Raw genomic sequence first — 26,479 nt, forward strand, 5'->3', positions numbered from 1 at the left:
GCTCCTCTCCTGTTTTTGCTTGATGTCCTATACCTGCCTGTGCTCCTCCCTGCTCCTCCTCTGCGCCTCCCTTCTCCGCTCCTCTCCGCTCCTCCTCTGCTCCTCCCTGCTCCTCCTCTGCTCCGCTCCTCTCCGCTCCTCCTCTGCTCCTCCCTGCTCCTCCTCTGCTCCTCCTCTGCTCCTCCTCTGCTCCTCCTCTGCTCCTCCTCTGCTCCTCCTCCGCTCCTCCTCTGCTCCTCCTCTGCTCCTCACTGCTCCTCACTGCTCCTCCTCTGCTCCTCCTCTGCTCCTCCTCTGCTCCTCCCTGCTCCTCTTCTGCTCCTCCTCTGTTCCTCCTCTGTTCCTCCTCTGCTCCTCCTATGCTCCTCCCTGCTCCTCCTCTGCTCCTCCTTGATGTTATAATGCTGTTTTCACATGTTTTATTTTCTTAAAGTCTGGTATTATTTGGAGCCTCTGTGTCTGATGTGTTTCCTGTCTGTTTTGACCTCTAACCCTAGATGCCCCAGGCGGCTGGACAGCAGTTGAAGCTCCAGAGCCTGTCCCCCTCCCAGCCCCTGGCCTCCCACACTGCTCCCCCTCTGTCGGACAGCCCTCAGCCCTCCCCCTTCCCCCTGCAGTCCCCCCTCCACCATGGCCAGTCCCGCACCCCCTCCCAGCCACAGACCCCTGTCCGCTCCTGCACCCCCTCATCTCTTCCCTCAATGTTCATTATCCACAACCAGATCCCTGGCTCCCCCCAGCCTGCACAACAACAACAACAACAACAACAACAACAACAACAACAACAACAACAACAACAACAGCAGCAACAGCAACAACAACAACAACAACAACAACAACAACAACAACAACAACAACAACAACAACAACAACAACAACAACAACAACAACAACAACAGCAGCAACAGATGCACATCCAGTCCCGGCCCCCCTCCCAGCCTGCTCCCTACCAACCTGACGTCCCCCCTCCCACCTGCTCCCCCAAACCCTCCCAGACTCTCCAGGGCCCTCCTGCAGGGTTCCAATTTACGGTGCCCGAGGTGGGGGCCCCCGGCGGTGGAGTGGTGAAGACCCAGGCTCAGCCCATCGCTCAGCCCATCGCTCAGCCCATCGCTCAGCCCATCGCTCAGCCCATCGCTCAGCCCATCACTCAGCCCATCGCTCAGCCCTCTCCTCAACAGAAACTACAGCAGGTCTGAAGTGACACACCCTAACACTTATCTCACTGCTCGGATGTTTTGATTGGTTAAGTTATCACATCTTATCAAATCACAGTTTATTTGTCACATGCGCCAAATACAACAGTGAAATGCTGAATACAACAGGTGTAGTAGACCTCACAGTGAAATGCTGAATACAACAGGTGTAGTAGACCTTACAGTGAAATGCTGAATACAACAGGTGTAGTAGACCTTACAGTGAAATGCTGAATACAACAGGTGTAGTAGACCTCACAGTGAAATGCTGAATACAACAGGTGTAGTAGACCTTACAGTGAAATGCTGAATACAACAGGTGTAGTAGACCTCACAGTGAAATGCTGAATACAGCAGGTGTAGTAGACCTCACAGTGAAATGCTGAATACAACAGGTGTAGTAGACCTTACAGTGAAATGCTGAATACAACAGGTGTAGTAGACCTCACAGTGAAATGCTGAATACAACAGGTGTAGTAGACCTTACAGTGAAATGCTGAATACAACAGGTGTAGTAGACCTCACAGTGAAATGCTGAATACAACAGGTGTAGTAGACCTTACAGTGAAATGCTGAATACAACAGGTGTAGTAGACCTTACAGTGAAATGCTGAATACAACAGGTGTAGTAGACCTTACAGTGAAATGCTGAATACAACAGGTGTAGTAGACCTCACAGTGAAATGCTGAATACAACAGGTGTAGTAGACCTTACAGTGAAATGCTGAATACAACAGGTGTAGTAGACCTCACAGTGAAATGCTGAATACAACAGGTGTAGTAGACCTTACAGTGAAATGCTGAATACAACAGGTGTAGTAGACCTTACAGTGAAATGCTGAATACAACAGGTGTAGTAGACCTTACAGTGAAATGCTGAATACAACAGGTGTAGTAGACCTTACAGTGAAATGCTGAATACAACAGGTGTAGTAGACCTCACAGTGAAATGCTGAATACAACAGGTGTAGTAGACCTCACAGTGAAATGCTGAATACAACAGGTGTAGTAGACCTCACAGTGAAATGCTGAATACAACAGGTGTAGGAGACCTCACAGTGAATTAACAATATATACAGGGTGTTACGGTACAGAGTCAATGTGGAGGCTATATACAGGGGGTACCGGTACAGAGTCAATGTGGAGGCTATATACAGGGGGTACCGGTACAGAGTCAATGTGGAGGCTATATACAGGGGGTACCAGTACAGAGTCAATGTGGAGGCTATATACAGGGTATTACGGTACAGAGTCAATGTGGAGGCTATATACAGGGGGTACCGGTACAGAGTCAATGTGGAGGCTATATACAGGGGGTACCGGTACAGAGTCAATGTGGAGGCTATATACAGGGGGTACCGGTACAGAGTCAATGTGGAGACTATATACAGGGTATTACGGTACAGAGTCAATGTGGAGGCTATATACAGGGGGTACCAGTACAATGTGGAGGCTATATACAGGGGGTACCGGTACCGAGTCAATGTGGAGACTATATACAGGGTGTTACGGTACAGAGTCAATGTGGAGGCTATATACAGGGTGTTACGGTACAGAGTCAGTGTGGAGGCTATATACAGGGGGTACCGGTACAGAGTCAATGTGGAGACTATATACAGGGGGTACCAGTACAGAGTCAATGTGGAGGCTATATACAGGGGGTACCGGTACAGAGTCAATGTGGAGACTATATACAGGGTGTTACGGTACAGAGTCAATGTGGAGGCTATATACAGGGGGTACCGGTACAGAGTCAATGTGGAGGCTATATACAGGGTGTACTGGTACAGAGTCAATGTGGAGGCTATATACAGGGGGTACTGGTACAGAGTCAATGTGGAGGCTATATACAGGGGGTACTGGTACAGAGTCAATGTGGAGGCTATATACAGGGGGTACTGGTACAGAGTCAATGTGGAGGCTATATACAGGGGGTACTGGTACAGAGTCAATGTGGAGGCTATATACAGGGTATTACAGTACAGAGTCAATGTGGAGACTATATACAGGGGGTACCAGTACAGAGTCAATGTGGAGGCTATATACAGGGGGTACCAGTACAGAGTCAATGTGGAGGCTATATACAGGGGGTACCAGTACAGAGTCAATGTGGAGGCTATATACAGGGTATTACGGTACAGAGTCAATGTGGAGGCTATATACAGGGGGTACCAGTACAATGTGGAGGCTATATACAGGGGGTACCGGTACAGAGTCAATGTGGAGGCTATATACAGGGTGTTACGGTACAGAGTCAATGTGGAGGCTATATACAGGGGGCACCGGTTAGTTCAGGTAGGATGTACATGTAGGTAGAGTTATTAAAGTGACTATTCATAGATGACAACAGATACTAGCAACGGTGTAAAAGAGGGGTTCTGGGTAGCCATTTGATTAGATGTTCAGGAGTTGAATGGTTTGGTGGTAGAAGCTGTTAAGAAGCCTCTTGGTCCTAGACTTTCTCTACTGTATTATTGACTGTATGTTTGTTTATTCCATGTGTAACTCTGTGTCGTTGTATTGTGTCACACTGCTTTGCTTTATCTTGGCCAGGTCGCAGTTGTAAATGAGAACTTGTTCTCAACTAGCCTACCTGGTTAAATAAAGGTGATCTGGTCTACCTGGTTAAATAAAGGTGATCTGGTCTACCTGGTTAAATAGAGGTGATCTGGTCTATCTGGTTAAATAGAGGTGATCTGGTCTACCTGGTTAAATAGAGGTGATCTGGTCTACCTGGTTAAATAGAGGTGATCTGGTCTACCTGGTTAAATAAAGGTGATCTGGTCTACCTGGTTAAATAAAGGTGATCTGGCCTACCTGGTTAAATAAAGGTGATCTGGCCTACCTGGTTAAATAAAGGTGATCTGGTCTACCTGGTTAAATACAGGTGATCTGGTCTACCTGGTTAAATAAAGGTGATCTGGTCTACCTGGTTAAATAAAGGTGATCTGGCCTACCTGGTTAAATAAAGGTGATCTGCCCTACCTGGTTAAATAAAGGTGATCTGGCCAACCTGGTTAAATGAAGGTGATCTGGCCTACCTGGTTAAATAAAGGTGATCTGGTCTACCTGGTTAAATAAAGGTGATCTGGTCTACCTGGTTAAATAAAGGTGATCTGGTCTACCTGGTTAAATAAAGGTGATCTGGTCTACCTGGTTAAATAAAGGTGAAATCAAATCCAAATAAAGACTTGGCTCTCCGGTGCCGCTTGCCGTGCGATAGCAGAGGGTACAATATATGACTTAGTTGGCTAGAGTCTTTGACAATTTTTAGGGCCTCCTGACACCGCCTGGTGTAGAGGTCCTAGATGGTTGTCAGCTTGGCCTCGGTGATGTACTGGGCTTTACGCACTACCCTCTGTAGCGCCTTGCGGTCGGAGGCCGAGCAGTTGCCATATCAGGCAGTGGTGCAACCAGTCAGGAGGCTCTCGATGGTGCAGCTGTAGAACTTATTGAGGATCTGAGGACCCATGCCCAATCTTTTCAGTCTCCTGAGGGGGGAATAGTTGTGAAGAGGGCACGACAAAACCTGTCTTCTACTTGCATGTTTTTTTGCCTGATATGTGAGTGGTGTCTTAGTCCAGCAAAACCATTGTTTCAATTATTATATACGTCAGAATCAAAGTATTTCTACTCATTTCTGTTCTATCTGTCCATTATTCACTCTCAGGTCCAACAGAACATTTTACTACAGGCCAAACAACAGCAGCACAGCCAACCCCAAACTCCACCCCAACAACAAGCCCAGTCCAGCTCACAGCAAGATGTGCCTGCTCTTCTGATCCCACAACAGGCCCAGTCCAGCTCACAGCAAGATGTGCCTGCTCTTCTGATCCCACAACAGGCCCAGTCCAGCTCACAGCAGGCGTCTGTGCTGGTCAAGACTCCTGCCACAGGTCAGAAATAAACAACATTCACAGCTGCCAAAAACAACAACCCTGATGACGACCAAAAGCCCAAAACCCGTTGCTTCTACTTTTAGCAATAAATAAGATTTACATTTTTTTTAAATCCATTGTCCATCAAGTGTTGCTGAATCTCTTCACTTCTTCAGTTTGGTTGGCAGTGATCTCTTCATTAAAAAACACACAACTACAGTGAAATGTTTGACTCTCTCTCTCTCTCGCTCTCTCTCGCTCTCTCGCTCTCTCTCGCTCGCTCTCGCTCTTTCAGCATCCAATGACGTGCAGGTGTTCTCAGGAGTGCAGGGTCAAGGTGGAGTTGAGGTGAACCATGGGGGCGTGGCTCCAGCTAGTTTTAGCCAGTCAGCACATCCGCCTGGTCAACAGTCACTACACCAGTCTGTGCAGGTGGGTAGTACCTACTGACGCTCAGTGCTCCTTTCAACCATTTGATAGAAGTAGCAGTAGCAGTAGCAGTAGTGGTAGCAGTAGCAGTAGCAGTAGTGGTAGTAGTAGCAGTAGTAGTAGTAGTAGCAGTAGCAGTAGCAGTAGCGGTAGCGGTAGCGGTAGTGCTAGTAGTAGCAGTAGTAGTAGTAGTAGTAGTAGTAGTAGTAGTGGTAGTAGTAGCAGTAGTAGTAGTAGCAGTAGCAGTAGTGGTAGTAGTAGCAGTAGTAGTAGTAGTAGTAGTAGTAGTGGTAGTAGCAGTAGTAGTAGTAGCAGTAGTAGTAGTGGTAGTAGTAGTAGTAGTAGTAGTAGTAGTAGTAGTTGTAGCAGTAGTAGTTGTAGCAGTAGTAGTTGTAGCAGTAGTGGTAGTAGTAGCAGTAGTAGTAGTAGTAGTAGTAGTAGTAGTAGTAGTAGTAGTAGTAGTAGTAGTGGTAGTAGCAGTAGTAGTAGTAGTAGTAGCAGTAGTAGTAGTGGTAGTAGTAGTAGTAGTAGTAGTTGTAGCAGTAGTAGTTGTAGCAGTAGTAGTTGTAGCAGTAGTGGTAGTAGTAGCAGTAGTAGTAGTAGTAGTAGTAGTGGTAGTAGCAGTAGTAGTAGTAGTAGTTGTAGTAGTAGTAGTGGTAGTAGTAGCAGTAGTAGTAGTGGTAGTAGTAGTAGTAGTAGTTGTAGCAGTAGTAGTTGTAGTAGTTGTAGTGGTAGTAGTAGCAGTAGTAGTAGTAGTAGTGGTAGTAGTAGTAGTTGTAGCAGTAGTAGTTGTAGCAGTAGTAGTAGTAGTAGTAGTAGTAGTTGTAGCAGTAGTAGTAGTAGCAGTAGTAGTAGTAGCAGTAGTAGTAGTAGTTGTAGCAGTAGTAGTAGTAGTAGTTGTAGCAGTAGTAGTAGTAGTTGTAGCAGTAGTAGTTGTAGCAGTAGTAGTTGTAGCAGTAGTAGTAGTAGCAGTAGTAGTTGTAGCAGTAGTAGTTGTAGTAGTTGTAGTAGTAGTAGTAGTAGTGAAAAGGAAAGCTTTATTGTCCATCCAATTGACATAAATAAGAATTTGGTCTTAACTGACATACCTGATGAAAGGTTAAATAAGATAAATATGTAAGAAAACAACATGATTATTTTGTTTCTACTGCTCCCCCAGTCAAAGACTGAAGGACTGATCGGTCAGATGGGGGTGAGGAGCCTGGGGATGATCCAGGTGATCGGGTCAGGTCTGGGTCAGATGACGTCAACACAGCAGCACACCCCTGGTCTGGTCTCGCTACAAACACAGGTGAGGAGACACTCAACCGATCCTACCGGGTTCCATTTGTTCATGTTCTTAATCCTGGTTCTGGGACCCAAAGGGCTGTACATGGTTGTTGTTGCCCGAGCAGTACCACCTCTGATTTAAAAAAATGATGAATGGCTTGGTGGTGATTAGTGGTATACGGAGTGTACTGCTAGGGGGAGAACAACAGAGAACAGCCCTTTGGGTATCCGGGACGAGGATTAAGAACCACTGTTGAATGTAATGCTATTTGTCACACTCGCCAAATACCTTACAGTGAAATACTAATTTACAAGCCCTTAACCAACAATGCAGTTTTAAGAAAAGGTGGGGAAAAAGTGTTAAGTATTTACTTAAACTGAAATAAATCAAATAAAAAAAAATGTTTATTTTTTATTTTTTAAATAACAAATAATTAAAGAGAAAAAAATAAAATAACAATAACGAGGTTATATACAGGGGGGTACCGGTACAGAGTCAATGTGGAGGCTATATACAGGGGGTACTGGTACAGAGTCAATGTGGAGGCTATATACAGGGGGTACTGGTACAGAGTCAATGTGGAGGCTATATACAGGGGGGTACCGGTACAGAGTCAATGTGGAGGCTATATACAGGGGGTACCGGTACAAAGTCAATGTGGAGACTATATACAGGGGGGTACCGGTACAGAGTCAATGTGGAGGCTATATACAGGGGGTACCGGTACAGAGTCAATGTGGAGGCTATATACAGGGTGTTACGGTACAGAGTCAATGTGGAGGCTATATACAGGGTGTTACGGTACAGAGTCAATGTGGAGGCTATATACAGGGGGTACTGGTACAGAGTCAATGTGGAGGCTATATACAGGGGGTACCGGTACAAAGTCAATGTGGAGACTATATACAGGGGGGTACCGGTACAGAGTCAATGTGGAGGCTATATACAGGGGGTACCGGTACAGAGTCAATGTGGAGGCTATATACAGGGTGTTACGGTACAGAGTCAATGTGGAGGCTATATACAGGGTATTACGGTACAGAGTCAATGTGGAGGCTATATACAGGGTATTACGGTACAGAGTCAATGTGGAGGCTATATACAGGGGGTACCGGTACAGAGTCAATGTGGAGGCTATATACAGGGGGGTACCGGTACAGAGTCAATGTGGAGGCTATATACAGGGGAACTCTTTCTTCCCCCCCCCCCCCCCATTCAGCTGAAAAGGTGGCGCAGGGAATTCAAAAATATTCTTTAGCAATATTTAACTATCACACATTAACAAGTCCAATACAGCAAATGAAAGATAAACATCTTGTTCGTCTACCCATCATGTCTGATTTTAAAAAAATGTTTTACAGCGAAAACACAACATAAATTTGTTAGACCACCACCAAATTTTTTAAAAAACACAGCCATTTTTCCCAGCCAAAGATAGTCACAAAAGCAGGATTAGAGATAAAATGAATCACTAACCTTTGATGATCTTCATCAGATGACACTCATAGGACATCATGTTACACAGTACATTTATGTTTTGTTCGATAATATCCATTTTATATCCACAAATCTCGGTTTACATTAACGCCATGTTCAGAACTGCCTCCAAAATACCCAGAGGAATTATAGAAAATTATACGAAATTACATCATAAATATTCCCTTACCTTTGATGATCTTTCATCAGAATGCAGTGCAAGGAGTCCTAGTTCCACAATAAATCGTTGTTTTGTTCCATAATGTCCATTACTAGTGTCCAATTAGCCGCATTTGCTAGCACTTTCAGCTCACGTGCCCAAAAGCTGACGCTGGTCCAGGAGAACTAGCACGAAAACTTCAAAAAGATATATTCCAGGTCGAATAAACTGGTCAAACTAAGTAGAGAATCAATCTTCAGGATGTTATTTTCATATATATCCAATAACGTTCCAACCGGAGCATACGTTTTCATCTGCAGCCAAATGGAACGATGGTGACATCAACAGACAAAAATGCGCAACAGGGAATTTGCATTCTGCCAGGACAGTGACTCATTCCCCTCCCATTCGGTCAAAGTTCAACCAGAGGCTCCATTCTACGTTCTACTGAATGAGGACATCTAGTGGAAGGCATAGGAAGTGCTACCAGATCCATATCTTATTTGGAAGTGAAGAGGCGCTGACTTAAAATCAGACTCCGCATTCAGAATTTCACTTCCTGTTTGGAAGATTGCCTGCCCTGTGAGTTCTGTTATACTCACAGACATAATTCAAACAGTTTTAGAAACTTCAGTGTTTTCTATCCAATAGTAATAATAATAATGCATATATTAGCAATCTAGGACAGAGTAGGATGCAGTTCACTATGGGCACGCAATTCATTCAAAATGGAAATACCGCCCCCTATCCTCAACAAGTTTTAAGGAGGCTTTTGGACCTAGACTTGGCGCTCCGGTACCGCTTGCCGTGCGGTAGAAACGGCAGCTCTACCCTTTAGCTCAGTGCGGATGTTGCCTGTAATCCATGGCTTCTGGTTGGGGTATGCACTGTTGGGACGTGATCTTCAATGCACTTATTGATGAAGCCAGTGACTGATGTGGTGTCCTCCTCAATGTCATCTGAAAAATCACGGGAACATATTCCAGTCTGTGCTAACAAAACAGTCTTGTAGCTTAGCATCTGTGTCATCTGACCACTTCCTTATTGAGTGAGTCACTGGTACTTCCTGCTTTAGTTTTTTCTTGTTAGCAGGAATCAGGAGGATAGAGTTGTGGTCAGATTTACCAAATGGAGGGCGAGAGAGCTTTGTATGCATCTCTGGTAAATTGTGTGGTCTACAGCTTATCACGAGATACTCTTACCTCAGGCGAGAAAAACCTTGAGACTTCCTTAATATTAGATTTTGTGCACCAGCTGTTATTGACAAATAGACACAGACCACTACCCCCTTATCTTACCGAAGGCAGCCGTTCTATCTTAGCGACGCACCGAAAACCCAGCCAGCTGTATGTTTACATGTCGTCGTTCAGCCACGACTCTGAGAAACAACATAAGACCGTTTTTTAAATGTCCCGTTGGTAGGATCGTCTTGATTGGACCTCATCCGGTTTGTTATCCAATGATTTTGCACGTTGGCTAATAGGACTGATGGTAGAGTGGGGGGGTTTACTCCCTTCTATGTGAATCTGACCATATAGATGGGTCTGTGTTCTAATGCTGTGATGTCGTGGATGCTGTGATGTCGTGGATGCTGTGATGTCGTGGATGCTGTGATGTCGTGGATGGTGTGTTGCTGTGATGTCATGGATGTCGTGATGGTGTGTTGCTGTGATGTCATGGATGCTGTGTCTTGTTCACCCGACAGACTGCTACTATGAAGATGCCTTTCAGTATTGCTGAACCCAGCAAGGAAGCCAGGTATGCTATTACATCATCATTCTGTATCAGGGGGTTGTATCGTCATTCTGTATCGTGGTCCTGTATCATGGTCTTGTATCGTCATTCTGTATCGTGGTCCTGTATCGTCATTCTGTATCGTGGTCCTGTATCGTCATTCTGTATCGTGGTCCTGTATCGTGGTCTTGTATCGTCATTCTGTATCGTGGTCCTGTATCGTGGTCTTGTATCGTCATTCTGTATCGTGGTCCTGTATCGTGGTCCTGTATCGTCATTCTGTATCGTGGTCCTGTCCTGACCCTGGTTTTACATAGTAGCATGATAGGTGTTGTTTTACAGGGTCAGTCATAGTAGTATGATAGGTGTTGTTTTACAGGGTCAGTCATAGTAGCATGATAGGTGTTGTTGCACAGGGTCAGTCAAAGTAGTATGATAGGTGTTGTACAGGGTCAGTCATAGTAGTATGATAGGTGTTGTTTTACAGGGTCATAGTAGTATGATAGGTGTTGTTTTACAGGGTCAGTCATAGTAGTATGATAGGTGTTGTACAGGGTCAGTCATAGTAGCATGATAGGTGTTGTTTTACAGGGTCAGTCATAGTAGTATGATAGGTGTTGTTTTACAGGGTCAGTCATAGTAGTATGATAGGTGTTGTTGTACAGAGTCAGTCATAGTAGTATGATAGGTGTTGTTGTACAGGGTCAGTCACAGTAGTATGATAGGTGTTGTTTCACAGGGTCAGTCATAGTAGTATGATAGGTGTTGTTTTACAGGGTCAGTCATAGTAGTATGATAGGTGTTGTTGTACAGGGTCAGTCATAGTAGTATGCTAGGTGTTGTTTTACAGGGTCAGTCATAGTAGTATGATAGGTGCAGTGTAATGTGTTGTTTTACAGGGTCAGTCATAGTAGTATGATAGGTGTTGTACAGGGTCAGTCATAGTAGTATGATAGGTGTTGTTTTACAGGGTCAGTCATAGTAGTATGATAGGTGTTGTTGTACAGGGTCAGTCATAGTAGTATGATAGGTGTTGTACAGGGTCAGTCATAGTAGCATGATAGGTGTTGTTTTACAGGGTCAGTCATAGTAGTATGATAGGTGTTGTTTTACAGGGTCAGTCATAGTAGTATGATAGGTGTTGTTGTACAGGGTCAGTCATAGTAGTATGATAGGTGTTGTTTTACAGGGTTAGTCATAGTAGTATGATAGGTGTTGTACAGGGTCAGTCATAGTAGCATGATAGGTGTTGTTTTACAGGGTCAGTCATAGTAGCATGATAGGTGTTGTTGTACAGGGTCAGTCAAAGTAGTATGATAGGTGTTGTTTTACAGGGTCAGTCATAGTAGTATGATAGGTGTTGTTTTACAGGGTCATAGTAGTATGATAGGTGTTGTTTTACAGGGTCAGTCATAGTAGTATGATAGGTGTTGTACAGGGTCAGTCATAGTAGCATGATAGGTGTTGTTTTACAGGGTCAGTCATAGTAGTATGATAGGTGTTGTTTTACAGGGTCAGTCATAGTAGTATGATAGCTGTTGTTGTACAGAGTCAGTCATAGTAGTATGATAGGTGTTGTTTTACAGGGTTAGTCATAGTAGTATGATAGGTGTTGTTTTACAGGGTTAGTCATAGTAGTATGATAGGTGTTGTACAGGGTCAGTCATAGTAGTATGATAGGTGTTGTTTTACAGGGTCAGTCATAGTAGTATGATAGGTGTTGTTTTACAGGGTTAGTCATAGTAGTATGATAGGTGTTGTACAGGGTCAGTCATAGTAGTATGATAGGTGTTGTTGTACAGGGTCAGTCATAGTAGTATGATAGGTGTTGTTTTACAGGGTCAGTCATAGTAGTATGATAGGTGTTGTTGTACAGGGTCAGTCATAGTAGTATGATAGGTGTTGTTTTACAGGGTCAGTCATAGTAGTATGATAGGTGTTGTACAGGGTCAGTCATAGTAGTATGATAGGTGTTGTTGTACAGGGTCAGTCATAGTAGTATGATAGGTGTTGTTTTACAGGGTCAGTCATAGTATTATGATAGGTGTTGTTGTACAGGGTCAGTCATAGTAGTATGATAGGTGTTGTTCTACAGGGTCAGTCATAGTAGTATGATAGGTGTTGTACAGGGTCAGTCATAGTAGTATGATAGGTGTTGTTTTACAGGGTCAGTCATAGTAGTATGATAGGTGTTGTACAGGGTCAGTCATAGTAGTATGATAGGTGTTGTTTTACAGGGTTAGTCATAGTAGTATGATAGGTGTTGTACAGGGTCAGTCATAGTAGTATGATAGGTGTTGTTGTACAGGGTCAGTCATAGTAGTATGATAGGTGTTGTTTTACAGGGTCAGTCATAGTAGTATGATAGGTGTTGTTGTACAGGGTCAGTCATAGTAGTATGATAGGTGTTGTTTTACAGGGTCAGTCATAGTAGTATGATAGGTGTTGTACAGGGTCAGTCATAGTAGTATGATAGGTGTTGTTGTACAGGGTCAGTCATAGTAGTATGATAGGTGTTGTTGTACAGGGTCAGTCATAGTAGTATGATAGGTGTTGTTTTACAGGGTCAGTCATAGTAGTATGATAGGTGTTGTTTTACAGGGTTACCATGCCAATCCAGCCTTGTGACCTGTGTTCTCTGTGTGTGTGTGTGTGTGCGTGCGTGTGCGTGTGTGTGTGCGTGTGTGTGTGTGTGTGTGTGCAGGATGTTGGAGCAGCTGAGGAAGCAGCAGGGTTCAGTCCTCCACCCAGACTACAGCTCTTCCTTCCAGTGTTTTGAAGACACCCTGACCCGCCTGGTGCCTTACCACCTCTACCAGGGCACCGCCACCGCACCACACGACTACCACAGAGGTACACACACCCTGACCCGCCTGGTGCCCTACCACCTCTACCAGGGCACTGCCACCCCACCACACGACTACCACAGAGGTACACACACCCTGACCCGCCTGGTGCCTTACCACCTCTACCAGGGCACTGCCACCCCACCACACGACTACCACAGAGGTACACACACCCTGACCCGCCTGGTGCCCTACCACCTCTACCAGGGCACCGCCACCCCCACCACACGACTACCACCTAGGTACACACACCCTGACCCTCCTGGTGCCTTACCACCTCTACCAGGGCACTGCCACCCCACCACACGACTACCACAGAGGTACACACACCCTGACCCGCCTGGTGCCTTACCGCCTCTACCAGGGCACTGCCACCGCACCACACGACAGAGGTACACACACTTGTTTTTCTATCCTCGTGGGGACCCGTTTTTCCCTAATGCCTAACCCTGAACCTAATCCCTAAACCGAACCCCTAACCCTGTACATAACCCCTAACCCTATCACTAAACCGAACCCCTAAACTTAACCCTAATTGTGAACCTAACCCCTAACCATGCACATAACCCTGAACCTAACCCCTAACCCTGAACATAACCCTGAACCTAACCCCTAACCCTGAACATAACCCTGAACATAACCCTGAACCTAACCACTAACCCTGAACATTACCCTAAACCTAACCCCTAACCCTGAACACAACCCTAAACCTAAACCTTAACCCTAAACCTAACCCCTAACCCTTTTTGTAACCCTAACCCCTAACCATGCACATAACCCTAAACCTAACCCTGAACATAAACCTAACCCCTAACCCTGAACATAACCCTAAACCTAACCCCTAACCCTGAACACAACCCTAAACCTAACCCCTAACCCTGAACACAACCCTAAACCTAACCCCTAACCCTGAACACAACCCTAAACCTTAACCCTGAACACAACCCTAAACCTAACCCCTAACCCTGAACACAACCCTAAACCTAAACCTTAACCCTGAACACAACCCTAAACCTAAACCTTAACCCTGAACACAACCCTAAACCTGACCCCTAACCCTGAACACAACCCTAAACCTGACCCCTAACCCTGAACACAACCCTAAACCTGAACCCTAACCCTGAACACAACCCTAAACCTGACCCCTAACCCTGAACACAACCCTAAACCTAAACCTTAACCCTGAACACAACCCTAAACCTAAACCTTAACCCTGAACACAACCCTAAACCTAAACCTTAACCCTGAACACAACCCTAAACCTGACCCCTAACCCTGAACACAACCCTAAACCTGACCCCTAACCCTGAACACAACCCTAAACCTGACCCCTAACCCTGAACACAACCCTAAACCTGACCCCTAACCCTGAACACAACCCTAAACCTTAACCCTGAACACAACCCTAAACCTAACCCTGAACACAAACCTAAACCTTAACCCTGAACACAACCCTAAACCTAAACCTTAACCCTGAACACAACCCTAAACCTAAACCTTAACCTTGAACACAACCCTAAACCTAACCCCTAACCCTGAACATAACCCTAAACCTAACCCCTAACCCTGAACACAACCCTAAACCTAACCCCTAACCCTGAACACAACCCTAAACCTAACCCCTAACCCTGAACACAACCCTAAACCTTAACCCTGAACACAACCCTAAACCTAACCCCTAACCCTGAACACAACCCTAAACCTAAACCTTAACCCTGAACACAACCCTAAACCTAAACCTTAACCCTGAACACAACCCTAAACCTGACCCCTAACCCTGAACACAACCCTAAACCTGACCCCTAACCCTGAACACAACCCTAAACCTGAACCCTAACCCTGAACACAACCCTAAACCTGACCCCTAACCCTGAACACAACCCTAAACCTAAACCTTAACCCTGAACACAACCCTAAACCTAAACCTTAACCCTGAACACAACCCTAAACCTAAACCTTAACCCTGAACACAACCCTAAACCTGACCCCTAACCCTGAACACAACCCTAAACCTGACCCCTAACCCTGAACACAACCCTAAACCTGACCCCTAACCCTGAACACAACCCTAAACCTGACCCCTAACCCTGAACACAACCCTAAACCCTAACCCTGAACACAACCCTAAACCTGACCCCTAACCCTGAACACAACCCTAAACCTGACCCCTACATTTAAAATAGCCTCTGTCCTTGAGGGGATGTGGGAGAAGTTTCCTTGTTTTACTATCCTTGTGGGGACTTTGTGATTTCAGGTCCCCATGTGGATAGAAGTACAAGAATATGAATATCGTTCCAAATACTAAAATTCTGACTACTTTAATACACAAAAGTGAATTTGTCCCAATACTTTTGGTCCTCTAAAACAGGGGGACTGTGTACATAAAGTGCTGTAATTTCTGGTCCTCTAAAACAGGGGGACCGTGTACATAAAGTGCTGTAATTTCTGGTCCTCTAAAACAGGGGGACCGTGTACATAAAGTGCTGTAATTTCTGGTCCTCTAAAACAGGGGGACTGTGTACATAAAGTGCTGTAATTTCTGGTCCTCTAAAACAGGGGGACCGTGTACATAAAGTGCTGTTATTTCTGGTCCTCTAAAACAGGGGGACTGTGTACATAAAGTGCTGTAATTTCTGGTCCTCTAAAACAGGGGGACTGTGTACATAAAGTGCTGTAATTTCTGGTCCTCTAAAACAGGGGGACCGTGTACATAAAGTGCTGTAATTTCTGGTCCTCTAAAACAGGGGGACTGTGTACATAAAGGGCTGTAATTTCTGGTCCTCTAAAACAGGGGGACTGTGTACATAAAGTGCTGTTATTTCTGGTCCTCTAAAACAGGGGGACCGTGTACATAAAGTGCTGTAATTTCTGGTCCTCTAAAACAGGGGGACTGTGTACATAAAGAGCTGTAATTTCTGAACGTTTCATCCGATATGGATGAAAATACCTTTTAAATTAAAGCTGACAGTCCTGCACTTTCACCTCCGTCATTGTATAATGGTCAAAATGCTGGAGTACAGAGCCATAACAACAAAAACATATGTCACTGTCCCAATACTTTGGGTGTTCACTACGTGCCTTCGGAAGGTATTCAGACCCCTTGACATTGTGTTACGTTACAGCCTAATTCTAAAATGGATTAAGTATTTTTTTCTCTCAAAAATCTATACACAATACCCCATAATGACATCACAATACCCCATAATGGCATCACAATACCCCATAATGACATCACAATACCCCATAATGACATCACGATACCCCATAATGACATCACGATACCCCATAATGACATCACGATACCCCATAATGACATCACGATACCCCATAATGACATCACGATACCCCATAATGACATCCCAATACCCCATAATGTCATCCCAATACCCCATAATGTCATCCCAATACCCCATAATGACATCACAATACCCCATAATGACATCACAATACCCCATAATGACATCACGATACCCCATAATGACATCACGATACCCCATAATGACATCACGATACCCCATAATGACATCACGATACCCCATAATGACATCACCATACCCCATAATGACATCACCATACCCCATAATGACATCACAATACCCCATAATGACATCCCGATACCCCATAATGACATCACGATACCCCATAATGACATCACCCTACCCCATAATGACATCACAATACCCCATAATGACATCACAATACCCCATAATGACATCACCATACCCCATAATGACATCACCATACCCCATAATGACATCACCATACCCCATAATGACATCACCATACCCCATAATGACATCACCATACCCCATAATGACATCACCATACCCCATAATGACTTTACCATACCCCATAATGACATCACCATACCCCATAATGACATCACCATACCCCATAATGACATCACCATACCCCATAATGACATCACCATACCCCATAATGACAATGCAAAAACAGGTTTTTATTAGTGATGCACCGATATGACATTTTTTGGCCGATATCCGATTATTTTTCTTTCCCAAAAAAAAAAACAATACCGATAACCGATATTTAACATTTTAGCGGCCTTTCCAGTACAGTTTAATAGTTAACACACACACATGGATGCAGCGGTCTAAGGCACTGCATCTCCGTGCTAGAGGTGTCGCTACAGTCAATGGTTCGAATCCGGGCTGTATCACATCCGGACGTGATTGGGAGTCCCATAGGGTGGCGCACCATTGGCCCAGCATCGTCCGGGCCGTCATTAACTGACTTGCCTAGTTAAATAAAGGTTACACACACACACACCACACTGACCAAAAAAGTTATTTTGTTGGTTTTTACGTTTGTCCCCATTACCAGTAAAACATCATCAAAACCCCATTTCTTTCACTTATTAACTTGCTGTGCTGTTTCGATGTTCAGTCGTTTAATTCTCAACCAGGAGTTTCTATGGAACGCCATTTGGTTCTTCTTTGTCAAAAAATATACACTTCAAATAACACAACAATCATAGATGGGTCCGACCACCATTAATCCTCATTGTGGCTAGCTTCACATAGATGGGTCCGACCACCATTTATCCTCATTGTGGCTAGCTTCACATAGATGGGTCCGACCACCATTAATCCTCATTGTGGCTAGCTTCACATAGATGGGTCCGACCACCATTAATCCTCATTGTGGCTAGCTTCACATAGATGGGTCCGACCACCATTAATCCTCATTGTGGCTAGCTTCACATAGATGGGTCCGACCACCATTAATCCTCATTGTGGCTAGCTTCACATAGATGGGTCCGACCACCATTAATCCTCATTGTGGCTAGCTTCACATAGATGGGTCCGACCACCATTTATCCTCATTGTGGCTAGCTTCACATAGATGGGTCCGACCACCATTAATCCTCATTGTGGCTAGCTTCACATAGATGGGTCCGACCACCATTAATCCTCATTGTGGCTAGCTTCACATAGATGGGTCCGACCACCATTAATCCTCATTGTGGCTAGCTTCACATAGATGGGTCCGACCACCATTAATCCTCATTGTGGCTAGCTTCACATAGATGGGTCCGACCACCATTAATCCTCATTGTGGCTAGCTTCACATAGATGGGTCCGACCACCATTAATCCTCATTGTGGCTAGCTTCACATAGATGGGTCCGACCACCATTAATCCTCATTGTGGCTAGCTTCACATAGATGGGTCCGACCACCATTAATCCTCATTGTGGCTAGCTTCACATAGATGGGTCCGACCACCATTGATCCTCATTGTGGCTAGCTTCACATAGATGGGTCCGACCACCATTAATCCTCATTGTGGCTAGCTTCACATAGATGGGTCCGACCACCATTAATCCTCATTGTGGCTAGCTTCACATAGATGGGTCCGACCACCATTAATCCTCATTGTGGCTAGCTTCACATAGATGGGTCCGACCACCATTTATCCTCATTGTGGCTAGCTTCACATAGATGGGTCCGACCACCATTAATCCTCATTGTGGCTAGCTTCACATAGATGGGTCCGACCACCATTAATCCTCATTGTGGCTAGCTTCACATAGATGGGTCCGACCACCATTAATCCTCATTGTGGCTAGCTTCACATAGATGGGTCCGACCACCATTAATCCTCATTGTGGCTAGCTTCACATAGATGGGTCCGACCACCATTAATCCTCATTGTGGCTAGCTTCACATAGATGGGTCCGACCACCATTAATCCTCATTGTGGCTAGCTTCACATAGATGGGTCCGACCACCATTAATCCTCATTGTGGCTAGCTTCACATAGATGGGTCCGACCACCATTAATCCTCATTGTGGCTAGCTTCACATAGATGGGTCCGACCACCATTGATCCTCATTGTGGCTAGCTTCACATAGATGGGTCCGACCACCATTAATCCTCATTGTGGCTAGCTTCACATAGATGGGTCCGACCACCATTAATCCTCATTGTGGCTAGCTTCACATAGATGGGTCCGACCACCATTAATCCTCATTGTGGCTAGCTTCACATAGATGGGTCCGACCACCATTGATCCTCATTGTGGCTAGCTTCACATAGATGGGTCCGACCACCATTAATCCTCACTGTGGCTAGCTTCACATAGATGGGTCCGACCACCATTAATCCTCATTGTGGCTAGCTTCACATAGATGGGTCCGACCACCATTAATCCTCATTGTGGCTAGCTTCACATAGATGGGTCCGACCACCATTAATCCTCATTGTGGCTAGCTTCACATAGATGGGTCCGACCACCATTAATCCTCATTGTGGCTAGCTTCACATAGATGGGTCCGACCACCATTAATCCTCATTGTGGCTAGCTTCACATAGATGGGTCCGACCACCATTAATCCTCATTGTGGCTAGCTTCACATAGATGGGTCCGACCACCATTAATCCTCATTGTGGCTAGCTTCACATAGATGGGTCCGACCACCATTAATCCTCATTGTGGCTAGCTTCACATAGATGGGTTCGACCACCATTAATCCTCATTGTGGCTAGCTTCACATAGATGGGTCCGACCACCATTAATCCTCATTGTGGCTAGCTTCACATAGATGGGTCCGACCACCATTAATCCTCATTGTGGCTAGCTTCACATAGATGGGTCCGACCACCATTAATCCTCATTGTGGCTAGCTTCACATAGATGGGTCCGACCACCATTAATCCTCATTGTGGCTAGCTTCACATAGATGGGTTCGACCACCATTAATCCTCATTGTGGCTAGCTTCACATAGATGGGTCCGACCACCATTAATCCTCATTGTGGCTAGCTTCACATAGATGGGTCCGACCACCATTAATCCTCATTGTGGCTAGCTTCACATAGATGGGTCCGACCACCATTAATCCTCATTGTGGCTAGCTTCACATAGATGGGTCCGACCACCATTAATCCTCATTGTGGCTAGCTTCACATAGATGGGTCCGACCACCATTAATCCTCATTGTGGCTAGCTTCACATAGATGGGTCCGACCACCATTAATCCTCATTGTGGCTAGCTTCACATAGATGGGTCCGACCACCATTAATCCTCATTGTGGCTAGCTTCACATAGATGGGTCCGACCACCATTAATCCTCATTGTGGCTAGCTTCACATAGATGGGTCCGACCACCATTAATCCTCATTGTGGCTAGCTTCACATAGATGGGTCCGACCACCATTAATCCTCATTGTGGCTAGCTTCACATAGATGGGTCCGACCACCATTTATCCTCATTGTGGCTAGCTTTACATAGATGGGTACGACCACCATTAATCCTCATTGTGGCTAGCGTCACATAGATGGGTCCGACCACCATTAATCCTCATTGTGGCTAGCTTCACATAGATGGGTTCGACCACCATTAATCCTCATTGTGGCTAGCTTCACATAGATGGGTCCGACCACCATTAATCCTCATTGTGGCTAGCTTCACATAGATGGGTCCGACCACCATTAATCCTCATTGTGGCTAGCTTCACATAGATGGGTTCGACCACCATTAATCCTCATTGTGGCTAGCTTCACATAGATGGGTCCGACCACCATTAATCCTCATTGTGGCTAGCTTCACATAGATGGGTCCGACCACCATTAATCCTCATTGTGGCTAGCTTCACATAGATGGGTCCGACCACCATTAATCCTCATTGTGGCTAGCTTCACATAGAAGATACACTTCATATAACACAATCTGTTTCATGAGCTATAGTTAGCTAGCTAATATAGCTAGGTGTCATCATCTAAAATATCCCTCATTTATAAGATGGTTCTTATTTGATTCATGGTGGTCGGACCCATCTATGTGAAGCTAGCCACAATAAGGATTAGCCACAATAGTGGACTTTGCGGTTAGCCTTCAAAATAAAAGTATGGCGTAATTCTACTATTTGTATTAATTTGCATCACTGGCAATGACATACTTTTATTTTGAAGGCAAACTCAAATTCCACTATTGTGCCTGATCCTTGTCCCAAAGCCACTCCTGCGCTGTGTGCTTAGGGTCATTTTTCTGCTGCCTGAGTCTGAGGTCCTGAGCGCTCTGGAGCAGGTTTTCATCAAGGATCTCTAGTTTTTTTTTTATTTTACCTTTATTTAACGAGGCAAGTCAGTTAAGAACAAATTCTAATTTTCAATGACGGTCTAGGAACAGTGGGTTAACTGGCCTATGAACAGTGGGTTAACTGGTCTAGGAACAGTGGGTTAACTGCCTGTTCAAGGGCAGAACGTCAGATTTGTTTGTACCTTGTCAGCTCGGGTACCTTGTCAGCTCGGGGGTTTGAACCTAGTAACCTTCTGGTTACTAGTTCAATGCTCTAACCACTAGGCTACCTGCCACCTCTACACTCTAACCACTAGGCTACCTGCCGCCTCTACACTCTAACCACTAGGCTACCCTGCCGCCTCTACACTCTAACCACTAGGCTACCTGCCACCTCTACACTCTAACCACTAGGCTACCCTGCCACCTCTACACTCTAACCACTAGACTACCTGCCGCCTCTACACTCTAACCACTAGGCTACCCTGCCGCCTCTACACTCTAACCACTAGGCTACCCTGCCGTCTCTACACTCTAACCACTAGGCTACCCTGCCACCTCTACACTCTAACCACTAGGCTACCTGCCACCTCTACACTCTAACCACTAGGCTACCTGCCGCCTCTACACTCTAACCACTAGGCTTCCCTGCCGCCTCTACACTCTAACCACTATGCTACCCTGCCGCCTCTACACTCTAACCACTAGGCTACCCTGCCACCTCTACACTCTAACCACTAGGCTACCTGCCGCCTCTACACTCTAACCACTAGGCTACCTGCCGCCTCTACACTCTAACCACTAGGCTTCCCTGCCGCCTCTACACTCTAACCACTATGCTACCCTGCCGCCTCTACACTCTAACCACTAGGCTACCCTGCCGCCTCTACACTCTAACCACTAGGCTACCCTGCCACCTCTACACTCTAACCACTAGGCTACCTGCCGCCTCTACACTCTAACCACTATGCTACCCTGCCGCCTCTACACTCTAACCACTAGGCTACCCTGCCGCCTCTACACTCTAACCACTAGGCTACCCTGCCGCCTCTACACTCTAACCACTAGGCTACCCTGCCGCCTCTACACTCTAAACACTAGGCTACCCTGCCACCTCTACACTCTAACCACTAGGCTACCCTGCCACCTCTACACTCTAACCACTAGGCTACCCTGCCACCTCTACACTCTAACCACTAGGCTACCTGCCACCTCTACACTCTAACCACTAGGCTACCTGCCGCCTCTACACTCTAACCACTAGGCTTCCCTGCCGCCTCTACACTCTAACCACTATGCTACCCTGCCGCCTCTACACTCTAACCACTAGGCTACCCTGCCGCCTCTACACTCTAACCACTAGGCTACCCTGCCACCTCTACACTCTAACCACTAGGCTACCCTGCCGCCTCTACACTCTAACCACTAGGCTACCTGCCACCTCTACACTCTAACCACTAGGCTACCTGCCGCCTCTACACTCTAACCACTAGGCTACCTGCCGCCTCTACACTCTAACCACTAGGCTTCCCTGCCGCCTCTACACTCTAACCACTATGCTACCCTGCCGCCTCTACACTCTAACCACTAGGCTACCCTGCCGCCTCTACACTCTAACCACTAGGCTACCCTGCCACCTCTACACTCTAACCACTAGGCTACCCTGCCGCCTCTACACTCTAACCACTAGGCTACCTGCCACCTCTACACTCTAACCACTAGGCTTCCCTGCCGCCTCTACACTCTAACCACTATGCTACCCTGCCGCCTCTACACTCTAACCACTAGGCTTCCCTGCCGCCTCTACACTCTAACCACTATGCTACCCTGCCGCCTCTACACTCTAACCACTAGGCTACCCTGCCGCCTCTACACTCTAACCACTAGGCTACCCTGCCACCTCTACACTCTAACCACTAGGCTACCCTGCCGCCTCTACACTCTAACCACTAGGCTACCTGCCACCTCTACACTCTAACCACTAGGCTTCCCTGCCGCCTCTACACTCTAACCACTATGCTACCCTGCCGCCTCTACACTCTAACCACTAGGCTACCCTGCCGCCTCTACACTCTAACCACTAGGCTACCCTGCCACCTCTACACTCTAACCACTAGGCTACCTGCCACCTCTACACTCTAACCACTAGGCTACCCTGCCGCCTCCACACTCTAACCACTAGGCTACCTGCCACCTCTACACTCTAACCACTAGGCTACCTGCCACCTCTACACTCTAACCACTAGGCTACCTGCCACCTCTACACTCTAACCACTAGGCTACCCTGCCTCCTCTACACTCTAACCACTAGGCTACCTGCCTCCTCTACACTCTAACCACTAGGCTACCCTGCCGCCTCTACACTCTAAACACTAGGCTACCTGCCGCCTCTACACTCTAACCACTAGGCTACCCTGCCGCCTCTACACTCTAACCACTAGGCTACCCTGCCACCTCTACACTCTAACCACTAGGCTACCTGCCTCCTCTACACTCTAACCACTAGGCTACCTGCCTCCTCTACACTCTAACCACTAGGCTACCCTGCCGCCTCTACACTCTAACCACTAGGCTACCCTGCCACCACTACACTCTAACCACTAGGCTACCTGCAGCCTCTACACTCTAACCACTAGGTTACCCTGCCACCTCTACACTCTAACCACTAGGCTACCCTGCCGCCTCTACACTCTAACCACTATGCTACCCTGCCGCCTCTACACTCTAACCACTAGGCTACCCTGCCGCCTCTACACTCTAACCACTAGGCTACCCTGCCACCTCTACACTCTAACCACTAGGCTACCTGCCACCTCTACACTCTAACCACTAGGCTACCCTGCCGCCTCCACACTCTAACCACTAGGCTACCTGCCACCTCTACACTCTAACCACTAGGCTACCTGCCACCTCTACACTCTAACCACTAGGCTACCTGCCACCTCTACACTCTAACCACTAGGCTACCCTGCCTCCTCTACACTCTAACCACTAGGCTACCTGCCTCCTCTACACTCTAACCACTAGGCTACCCTGCCGCCTCTACACTCTAAACACTAGGCTACCTGCCGCCTCTACACTCTAACCACTAGGCTACCCTGCCGCCTCTACACTCTAACCACTAGGCTACCCTGCCACCTCTACACTCTAACCACTAGGCTACCTGCCTCCTCTACACTCTAACCACTAGGCTACCCTGCCGCCTCTACACTCTAACCACTAGGCTACCCTGCCGCCACTACACTCTAACCACTAGGCTACCTGCAGCCTCTACACTCTAACCACTAGGTTACCCTGCCACCTCTACACTCTAACCACTAGGCTACCCTGCCGCCTCTACACTCTAACCACTAGGCTACCCTGCCGCCTCTACACTCTAACCACTAGGCTACCTGCCGCCTCTACACTCTAGCCACTAGGCTACCCTGCCGCCTCTACACTCTAACCACTAGGCTACCTGCAGCCTCTACACTCTAACCACTAGGTTACCCTGCCACCTCTACACTCTAACCACTAGGCTACCCTGCCGCCTCTACACTCTAACCTCTAGGCTACCCTGCCGCCTCTACACTCTAACCACTAGGCTACCTGCCGCCTCTACACTCTAACCACTAGGCTACCCTGCCACCTCTACACTCTAACCACTAGGCTACCCTGCCACCTCTACACTCTAACCACTAGGCTACCTGCCACCTCTACACTCTAACCACTAGGCTACCCTGCCACCTCTACACTCTAACCACTAGGCTACCCTGCCGCCTCTACACTCTAAACACTAGGCTACCCTGCCACCTCTACACTCTAACCACTAGGCTACCTGCCGCTGAGGATTTGTATAATTCATTTTAGAACGGAGCTGTAACTTAACAATGTGGGGAAAAAGTCAAGGGGTCTGAATACTTTCCCACAATGCACAGTACCAGGTAGTATAATACACAGTACCAGGTAGTATAATACACAGTACCAGGTAGTATAATACACAGTACCAGGTAGTATAATACACAGTACCCGGTAGTATAATACACAGTACCAGGTAGTATAATACACAGTACCAGGTAGTATAATACACAGTACCAGGTAGTATAATACACAGTACCAGGTAGTATAATACACAGTACCAGGTAGTATAATACACAGTACCAGGTAGTATAATACACATTACCAGGTAGTATAATACACAGTACCAGGTAGTATAATACACAGTACCAGGTAGTATAATACACAGTACCAGGTAGTATAATACACAGTACCAGGTAGTATAATACACAGTACCAGGTAGTATAATACACAGTACCAGGTAGTATAATACACAGTACCAGGTAGTATAATACACAGTACCAGGTAGTATAATACACAGTACCAGGTAGTATAATACACAGTACCAGGTAGTATAATACACAGTACTCATTCAAGAGTTTTTCTTTATTTTCACTAAGCTGTCGTCAAGGCTACTTTGAAGAATCTCAATTATATAAAATATATTTTTATTTGTTTAATATTTATTTTTGGTTACTACATGATTCCATATGTGTTATTTCATAGTTTTAATGTCTTCACAATGTAGAGTAGGTGTGTCCAAACATTTCACTGTTTACTGTGTGTGAATTTATGTCTGCTGCGACTTGACAAGAGAGCATGAGAAAATTAGTTTTGATCAGTTTACTTCTGACTGTGTGTGTGTGTGTGTGTGTGTGTGTGTGCGGTGTGTGTGCGGTGTGTGTGTGTGTGTGTGTGTAAATATTGATTTATTTTTGTTAATATTTGTTGCTCGGTGGTGTTGCTAGTCGTCTGTTCCTTTGCCAAAATTCGTTCTCAGTCTTCTTTTTTAAATAACATGTTTTCACCACTTTATTTCATATATATTCATACATTTATTTCATATTTATATATCAACAATAAAACATTCTCATCCTCTTGTCTCGTTGCAGCAGACGTATAGTGAGCAATATGGTTGGGACATCGAATCACATTAGCAATACATATAGAATCTCAATACATATAGAATCTCAATACATAGAGAATCTCAATACATAGAGAATCTCAATACATATAGAATCTCAATACATAGAGAATCTCAATACAAATAGAATCTCAATACATATAGAATCTCAATACATATAGAATCTCAATACATATAGAATCTCAATACATATAGAATCTCAATACATATAGAATCTCAATACATAGAGAATCTCAATACAAATAGAATCTCAATACATATAGAATCTCAATACATATAGAATCTCAATACATATAGAATCTCAATACATATAGAATCTCAATACATATAGAATCTCAATACATATAGAATCTCAATACATATAGAATCGTGAGAATCTCAATACATATAGAATCTCAATACATAGAGAATCTCAATACAAATAGAATCTCAATACATATAGAATCTCAATACATATAGAATCTCAATACATATAGAATCTCAATA

At 45.6% G+C, this 26,479-nt stretch overlaps 1 protein-coding gene across 8 annotated transcripts in view; it reads left to right on the forward strand.

The window, feature by feature from the left end:
- The window catches only part of bicra (BRD4 interacting chromatin remodeling complex associated protein), an 87,094-nt gene that overhangs the window by 40,042 nt on the left and 20,573 nt on the right, over nt 1–26,479 (forward strand). For 5 of the 8 annotated variants that reach the window (XR_005039434.1, XR_005039435.1, XM_036962171.1 and 2 more), the window contains 6 exons: nt 498–1,193; nt 4,867–5,092; nt 5,370–5,506; nt 6,663–6,794; nt 10,115–10,167; nt 12,848–13,074. Coding sequence is in view for 6 of the 8 variants with exons in the window: in XM_036962171.1 (XP_036818066.1) it covers nt 498–1,193; nt 4,867–5,092; nt 5,370–5,506; nt 6,663–6,794; nt 10,115–10,167; nt 12,848–13,074 (1,471 nt within the window). In the remaining 2 variants the exon portion in view is untranslated. The remainder of the gene's footprint in view (nt 1–497; nt 1,194–4,866; nt 5,093–5,369; nt 5,507–6,662; nt 6,795–10,114; nt 10,168–12,847; nt 13,075–26,479) is intronic. The other 3 variants (XM_036962175.1, XM_036962174.1, XM_036962176.1) reach the window with 3 other exon arrangements.

This window comes from Oncorhynchus mykiss, chromosome 24, assembly GCF_013265735.2.
Source record: "Oncorhynchus mykiss isolate Arlee chromosome 24, USDA_OmykA_1.1, whole genome shotgun sequence".
NCBI lineage: Eukaryota > Metazoa > Chordata > Actinopteri > Salmoniformes > Salmonidae > Oncorhynchus > Oncorhynchus mykiss.